Genomic DNA, 8,950 nt, shown 5'->3' with positions numbered 1-8,950 from the left:
CACAGGGTTTGATAAAATCTCCCCCAAATTTTGTGTCCACTGCATAAAGTGTTGTAAGGAAAAGGGGGGTGACTTAAAACAAACACTGCATAAAGTGCTCAATGTTCCCCCAAACAGTACACTTGATAAGGAAATGCTCCACTAAAACAAAAGCACAAAACACCTGCATTCATGAAAACTGCGCCAAATTTTGCGCCTAAAATAAACAAGAAAAAAAGGTGTACAACCAATGATAAATGTCCCCCCCTTGTATCTAGCAACTCCTGTGTATTAAAAAGTGTTCTAGCCCCACCTCACATCTCTTGCTACCGTTGTAGCTAAAGTGATAAAATCTCTTGTTCCTTAGAGCAGTGTTTCCCAACCAGGGTGCCCCCAGCTGTTGCCAAACTACAACTCCCAGCATGCCCGGACAGCCATTGGCTGTCCGGGCATGCTGGGAGTTGTAGTTTGGCAACAGCTGGAGGCACCCTGGTTGTGAAGCACTGCCTTAGAGAGTGACAGTTTGTGTGGATTTAAAGCCTTTGGCTGTCCGGGCATGCTGGGAGTTGTAGTTTGTCAACAGCTGGAGGCACCCTGGTTGTGAAGCACTGCCTTAGAGAGTGACAGTTTGTGTGGATTTAAAGCCTTTGGCTGTCCGGGCATGCTGGGAGTTGTAGTTTGGCAACAGCTGGAGGCACCCTGGTTAGGAAACACTGCCTTAGAGAGTGACAGTTTGTGTGGATTTAAAGCCTTTGGCTGTCCGGGCTTGCTCGAAGTTGTAGTTTGACAACAGCTGGAGGCACCCTGGTTGGGAAACACTGCCTTAGAGAGTGACAGTTTGTGTGGATTTAAAGCCTTTGGCTGTCCGGGCATGCTGGGAGTTGTAGTTTGGCAACAGCTGGAGGCACCCTGGTTGGAAAGCACTGCCTTAGAGAGTGACAGTTTGTGTGGATTTAAAGCCTTTGGCTGTCCGGGCATGCTGGGAGTTGTAGTTTGGCAACAGCTGGAGGCACCCTGGTTGGGAAGCACTGCCTTAGAGAGTGACAGTTTGTGTGGATTTAAAGCCTTTGGCTGTCCGGGCATGCTGGGAGTTGTAGTTTGGCAACAGCTGGAGGCACCCTGGTTGGGAAGCACTGCCTTAGAGAGTGACAGTTTGTGTGGATTTAAAGCCTGCCCTAGTTCTGCACATTATCTTGTGCTCCTCGTGTGCTGGCACCACCCACAGCTAAGACACCTCCGGTCATTTACCTAAAACTGCCTGGTATAAGTCCTAGCCCTGAATCTATCTCATAATTGCAGTGATTGGAAACTCGCCTCCTCCCCTTGGCTGTGCAGGCAGAAGTGACAGGGCTGTGTGGCTGCGAGAAGACAGGACCTGAGTATGATCTGTTTATGTCCCACTCAACACTGAAGTCTTGTTCTGCTGAGGACAAACCAGAGGACAGAGATGGCTGACAGACACTACATAGACGACTCGCAAGGAGACCGAGACAAACAAGAATGGGGCTATGTGGAAGGTGAGTTCTCCCTTCGCTTTATCATGCTGTGTATGAATTCTAAACTTTTCCTATACACAAAGAAGTCTTCAAAACTTGAAGATTTCTCACCAGTCACAAGGATGATGAAATATTTACTCAGTACTGGAACACGGCTTGTAACATCACGTATGCAGACATATCTTACTACGATCGGAATTATAAACGTACAGAAAATATAGCTCAACGCGTACGATTATGTCACACACTGCGTTGATAGTGATAATGACTTTCAAGGGAATATGATATTTCTTTCTATCCTCACTTTTTGGATTTATGGGAAGTATTGCCACCGGTTTAGGGTATGTGTACACGCAGAAGAAAAAAAAAACATTCTAAACATCTGAATGGGATTTTTTTCTGCAGCATGTGCATAAAGTTCTGCAAACTCCATTCAGATGAAGTCGTGTGTTAATATCAGTGATGCATCTATTTGTATCTGACTCCTAGTCATCATTAACTTCACAGGTGTATTTTATTTTCCGTTTTCATCTTCCTCTGTACGTAGCAACCAAACGGGCACATTTTTGTATGGACGAAAATGCACGCATAAATTTAAATACGTTGGTAAATTTCACGCAGTGTAAAATTTTAGGTTGGTTTCAGACAACGTGTTTCTTTGGAAAAACACCTCTCCAGTTGTCGATGCAAGAGTCAGGAGTAAAGTCAGAAATAATGGTAATGGAAGGACCTATACTTCTCCATCTTGCTGGATCTACTGGATCCATCTTGTATGTCATAGTCAGCCAATCTGGATTATATCAGTTTTTTTGGGGGGGGGGGGAGTTCACTAGTATGATGCCAATTGGTCCATATTTAGGATGACTGAAACTACTGTTTGCAAAATGTATAAGTAGAAAAGTTGTAGAAAGGCTTTTTTTTAACCTAAAAAGATTCAGTCTAGATCCAGAATCAATGGGATGGGACAGTATTTATTTTATTATATTCCCTGTTGGATTGGATCTTGTTTTTAGGAAAAAAACATATACTTGATGGGGAAATGATCTCACACCGTAACCACCATAGTAAATACATTAACTTATTGATCGGGGTATAGCATGGTGGTACTGGCTTGTATAATTCACTGATAACAATACATTAACATGAGTTATTGGATAATAGGATAGGGCAATAACTCATGTTAATGTATTATTATCAGTGAATTATTGAAACACCTGGGGCATGCCCTAAAAGCCAGTACCACCATGCTATACCCCGATCAATAAGTTAATGTATTTACTATGGTGGCACTGGTGTGGGATCATTTCCACGTCGTGTTTTTTTTCCTAAAAACAAGATGCAATCCAACAGGGAATATAATAAAATAAATACTGTCCCGTCCCATTGATTCTGGATTAAAGGAATGCTGCTGCATACATATGGATAAATACAAAAATCCCTACTAAATATTTACAACATCTAAAGGCGAATGTATGAAAGAAACTCATTTACCTACTCGCTCTGCTTGATCTGGAATCACTGAAATAATCTGTAAAACAGTATATCAACATTTGTGGTTGCTTTGTGGAGCATTTGTACCTAAAGCTTTTTCTGTATGGGATCCAACAGGTAGGATAGGTTTACCTGCTAAGGCTAATCTCTGTGGCATAAAAACAAAACATAATAATAATTTGGATGTCAGAAGCACCGCACTGCAACCAGGATGTGTGATCCCAGGCATTTAGTGTGACTTTTGTACTTAAGTATTTAATAGATTCAAAATATTTGCTTTGTCTATTTAACTACTTTGACATGGAAGGAGTTAAAAACCTGTTGCACCACTTTCTCTTTTAATAACGTTTTATTGTTTAGAAGTAAAAAGAAGGTAAATCTTTGTGATACACAATCATGTGACATTACCGCGGGGGTTTCAATGACTAATTAGAAAGGAAAAATAAACGAATAACAAATGTTCACGGCTCCTTCATCAGATGGTAATCTGACATTCATAAGGAAACCACAAGGTATTAGGACATTACTTTAGGATGGATTAAAGGAGCTGTTTTCATAGGGCATATGGATGTCATAGAGGGGGTGTTCAGCTGAGGACCCCCTTTATAAATTAAATCAAAGGGCCATTTTATGAGAGTGGCTCACACTTTGGCAGACTCATACTGTCGCTGTGTTACAAGAACAGTCATTTATCTGAGTGGCTGCTGTGTAATACCACAATGGAAACACCTGACTGTGGCTTTACTTTGCAAAATCTGCTATTTACCAAGGGGTGCAGGGAGCTGATCGAAATTGGTCTCTGCATTGTAAAAGGCTTGCTTCTGAAAAGACAACTCCTTTAAAGTGAATGTGGCACCTAGATTTTTTTTCTGCCTATAGCCAAATACTGAGACATGTTCTTTTTTTCAATTCTGTTTCTATATTCTGATTGTAACCTTTTTATTTAGTTGTTTATTTTTGTACAGTATCATGGGGGCACCCATCTTGCCTGCTGTATTATGATATCAGTTAGAAATATGCTTTTTAGCAAGCCTCATGGACAAAGAAACACTGGCCTGGAGCTGATCCATTGACATGAATAGGAGTGCTAGGCATGCTCTGTAACCTGTGCAGGGGTTTTTCTACAGGAAGAGAGCATCATCTGTTGTGAATGGTGTCTTATCTATATACTAATGTCACCTTTCTCTGTACTCCTGTTGATGGGCCTAGTGGCTCTCAGTATTGGGCCTAGTGGCTAGAATGAAAACTGCAAGATTTATGGATTATTTCAAAATATAGATAGTAAAATGAAAATTTAAGAAAAAACATACAAACCCCCCATCACCGAAAATTCATAACATTTTTTAAATATCTTGTCTGCAGAGTGATATCCAACAATTCATTGTACTTTACTAACATATTTCTTTATTTACATTACATGGAAGAGAACACATGTTCAATTCAAAACAAAACTTAATATACAACTTGTTTACCGAGGAGTCATGTGGCTTCCTAGCTTTTTGTTTTTTTATGATTTTGGCCAGCAGAAGTGGCCAAAATCATAAAAAACTAAATGCCAGCATTTAGTAATTATAAAACAACCCAGAGCAATGAAGATAGGGAAATCTACAAGACTAGGCAGAAAGAGGCCAAGCAAGTAATAAGAACTTCTAAAGCGCAGGCAGAAGAAAAACTAGCTCAGTCTGTGAAAAAAGGGGATAAGACATTCTTCAGATATATAAATGAAAAAAGGAAATTAAAGGGGTTATCCAGCATAAGGTGATTTTAGTACGTACCTGGCAGACAGTAATGGACATGCTTAAGAAGGATCTGCGCTTGTCTTGGGCTAAATGGCTATGCTGTGAGATTACCATAACACTGTGGCTAGCTTTTTGTGAATTTATATTTCCTGTTTTCAGTTTTCTTGTTTGCCTACAAATCCCATAATTCCATTTTCCTCATTCCCACACATCAGCTACCCCACCCATTGAAACATAAATGTGGTTTTCAATCGGTGTGATTGATCCCTCCACCCATTGAAGCAGACAGGCTCCCTGTCATCAGCTGACTAGTGAGTCAGGTCTCAGCCGCATTGCAAGCTGGGAAAAGCCGAGACAGCAGTAATTTTGTATGCTGGTAAAAAATAAATATTGGGGTGAAAATCACAGAAGAATTGTGAGAAAACCGTCACACACAGGTACAAACACTATATTATGAACTACATTAACTTTACAGGCCCTGTAGCATAGTCAAATAAAAAAATTCCTGGAATGCCCCTTTAAAACAAGGAATAACTAAACAAAAACAAAGGAAGGAAGATATGTAGAAGAGAATAAAGGGCTAGCCAACTGCCTTAATGAATACTTCTATTCCGTTTTTACAGAAGAAAAAGAAGGAAAAGGACCTCAATTAGGGAGGAAGACTAATGAATCGTTTGATGCATGTGTCTTCACAGAAGAAGAGGTTCTATGTTTGCTGTCTAAAATGAAGAGAAATAAGTCACAGGGGCCTGATGGCATACAAAAAAATATATATATTAAAAGAGTTTAGTGGTGAGCTAGCAAAACCCTTAACAGATTTATTTAACCAATCACTACAGGAGTCATCCCAGAAGATTGTAAATTAGCAAATGTCATGCCCATTCACAAGAAAGGTAGTAGAGAGGAATCAAGCAACTATAGGCCAGTAAGTCTGACATCATTTATGGGGAAATTAATGGAAACCCTACTAAAGGATAGGCTTGTGGAACATCTAAAATCCCATGGATTGCAAGATGAAAAACAACATGGGTTTACATTAGGGAGATCATGTTAAACAAATCTTATTGATTTTTTTGACTGGTTGATTAAAACAATAGATGGCTGAATTTAATAAGGCTTTTGACACTGTCCCACATAGAAGACTTATCAATAAACTACAGTCATTGAGCTTGGACTCCCATATTGTTGAGTGGATTAGGCAGTGGCTGAGTGACAGACAACAGAGTGTTGTAGTCAATGGAGTATATTCAGAGCAAGGTCTTGTTACCAGTAAGGACCTGTACTGGGACCAATATTGTTTAATATTTTCATTAGTGATATCACAAAAGGTCTCAATGGTAAGGTATGTTTTTTTGCTGATGACACAAAGATATGTAACAGGGTTGATGTTTCTGGAGGGATGGACCAAATGGAAAAGGATTTAGGCAAACTAGAAGAATGGTCAGAACTCTGGCAACTGAAATTTTATGTGCAAGATAATGCACCTGGGGCATAAAAACCCTTGGGCAGAATATAGAATATTTGACACAGTCCTGACCTCAGAATCTGAGGAAAGGGATTTAGGAGTAATTTTTTTCAGAAGACTTAAAGGTAGGAAGACAATGTAATAGAGCAGCAGGAAATGCTAGCAGAATGCTTGGATGTATAGGGAGAGGTATAAGCAGTAGAAAGAGAGAAGTGCTCATGCCGCTGTACAGAACACTGTGAGACCTCACTTGGAGTATTGTGCGCAGTACTGGAGGCTGTATCTCCAAAAGCATATAGATACTCTAGAGAGAGTACATGGATTGCAGGATAAAACTTTCCAGGAAAGGTTAAAGGACATTAACATGTAAAGCTTGGAAGAAAGAAGAGACAGAAGGGATATGATAGAGACTTTTAAATACATAAAGGGAATCAACACAGTAAAGAAGAGCATTTTTAAAAGAAGAAAAACTACCACAAGAGGACATAGTTTTAAATTAGAGGGGCAAATGTTTAAAAGTAATATCAGGAAGTATTACTTTACTGAGAGAGTAGTGGATGCATGGAATAGCCTTCCTGCAGAAGTGGTCACTGCAAATACAGTGAAGGAGTTTAAGCATGCATGGGATACGCATAAGGCTATCCTTCATATAAGATAGGGCCAGGGACTATTGATAGGATTCGGAGTATTGGGCAGATTACATGGGCCAAATGGTTCTTATCTGCCGACACATTATATGTTTCTACTGTATGTTTCTAGCTGTATACGATCATATTAAAAGAACTTAGTCCCAGGATCAAACCATAGCACCAGCAGTTAATATTATTGTGCTAAACCCTTATCACTCAGTCATATCTTTAATAGGCTTTCCCCTCTTTTAATATTCCGTGTGGCTCAGCACCATCTGCTGTGTTTGAAACTAGTTCACAATTACAATTACATTTGCTACATAAAATTTTACATTTTCAGATGTTCCTTAACAATAACCCAAAAACCTTTTTCGTAAAAGCACATGCTTTTAGTATATGGGTTAGGGGCAACTGAGAACCAATAATAATTTTCGCACTTCTTGAAATATTTTTAGACGAGTGTGCAAGTCATCTTGTGCCTTGAAGTCAGGTGGAGCTTAGACATAGTTATTCTGACCTATGTTTCCATTACAACAAAAAATAAAACAAATCTCCAAAATGAGAACAGAAAACAAGACGCCCTTGCTTCATTAGTTACACTGGCTTCCTGGACTAGATTAGCTGAAATATACCTACATAAATATATTGGACCAAGCAGCAAGTGAAATGTAACTATTATTCATCCTAGCAATTTTACAGATAGGAGCCTAAATTTACAGGGGCTAACCATAGAACCATAGAATGTATTGACAGATACAGTAAGAACCATTTGGCCCATTTAGTCTGCCCAATATCCTGAATACTATCAATAGTCATTGTCCCTATCTTATATGAAGGATAGCCTTATGCCTATCCCATGCATGCTTAAACTCCTTCACTGTATTTGTTAATACCACTTCTGCAGGAAGGCTATCCCATACATCCACTACTCTCTCAGTATACTTCCTCATATTACTTTTAAATCTTTGCACCTCTAATATAAAACAATGTCCTCTTGTAGTTTTTCATCTTTTAAATATATTTCCCTCCTTTACCGTGTTGATTCCCTTTATGTATATAAAAGTTTCTATCATACCCACTCTGTCTCGTCTTTCTTCTATACATGTTAAGGTCCTTTAATCTTTCCTGGTAAGTTTTATCCTGCAATCCATGTACTAGTTTAGTAGATCTTCTCTGAACTCTCTTCAAAATATCTATATCCTGCTGGAGATAGGGTCTCCAGTACTGTGCACAGTACTCAAAGTGAGGTCTCACCAGTGTTCTGTACAGCGGCATGAGCACTTCCCTCTCTACTGCTAATACCTCTCCCTATACACCCATTAGCACTTCCCTCTTTCTACTGCTAATACCTCTTCCTATACACCCATGAGTACTTCCCACTCTACTGCTAATACCTCTCCCTATACACCCATGAGCGCACTGCCCTCTCTACTGCTAATACCTCTTCCTATACACCCAAGCATTCTGCTGGAATTTCCTGCTGCTCTACGACATAAGTCTTCTTAAATAATGACCCCTAAATCCCTTTCCTCAGATACTAAGGTTAGGACTGTATCACATAGTCTGTACTCTGACCTTGGGTTTGGGGTTATCTAGGATTAGAAAAACATACCTTATTTCTTCCAGAAACAGCACTATGCTTGTTTTCAATCTGTTTGGTTCCTTTCAGGCTGCTCATTTTGCAGCTCAGTTTCTTTGAAGTGAATGGAGCTGTAATACCACACACAGCTCAAGGGCAGGTGTGGTGCTGTTTTTGGACAAAAAGCATGTTTTTGTAACCTTGGATACCCCTATAGACGATGATGAAAAATATATCATATGGAAATTTTACATATTAAGTAGCAAAAATCATTCTGGTAGACCAGAAGTATTGGACATATTTGTGAAGCTGAAAACAAAAAAAGAACAGTACGGTGAACAGTCTCACTCTGTAGCATAAATTTAGCAAACAAAAAAAAAGCAAATAACTACTTTTGGTGGTGCTCTGCTGCTAGAACACACAGTCTTATAATTCCACAATGAAGAAGGGATGTGCGGCAACTCACCATTCAGTAAAAAACTTCTTTATTCATAAAACATTGACAGAGACTTTAATATATCTTCACTTGTCAGTGGTGAGATGCCGAAGTGCCGAATGCAGTGTGAATTGGT

At 39.4% G+C, this 8,950-nt stretch overlaps 1 protein-coding gene across 1 annotated transcript in view; it reads left to right on the top strand.

The window, feature by feature from the left end:
- Window positions 1-933: 933 nt before the first annotated feature.
- Window positions 934-8,950, top strand: part of CA8 (carbonic anhydrase 8) — a 158,223-nt gene continuing 150,206 nt past the window's right edge. Inside the window, exon 1 of the mRNA XM_056522013.1 lies at window positions 934-1,496. Within this exon, the coding sequence (XP_056377988.1) occupies window positions 1,427-1,496 (70 nt within the window). The 5' untranslated portion in view covers window positions 934-1,426. The remainder of the gene's footprint in view (window positions 1,497-8,950) is intronic.

The sequence above is a fragment of the Hyla sarda genome, chromosome 5, assembly GCF_029499605.1.
Source record: "Hyla sarda isolate aHylSar1 chromosome 5, aHylSar1.hap1, whole genome shotgun sequence".
NCBI lineage: Eukaryota > Metazoa > Chordata > Amphibia > Anura > Hylidae > Hyla > Hyla sarda.
The sequence above is the reverse complement of the archived record's forward strand: the minus strand, read 5'-3'. Positions and strand labels throughout refer to the sequence as shown.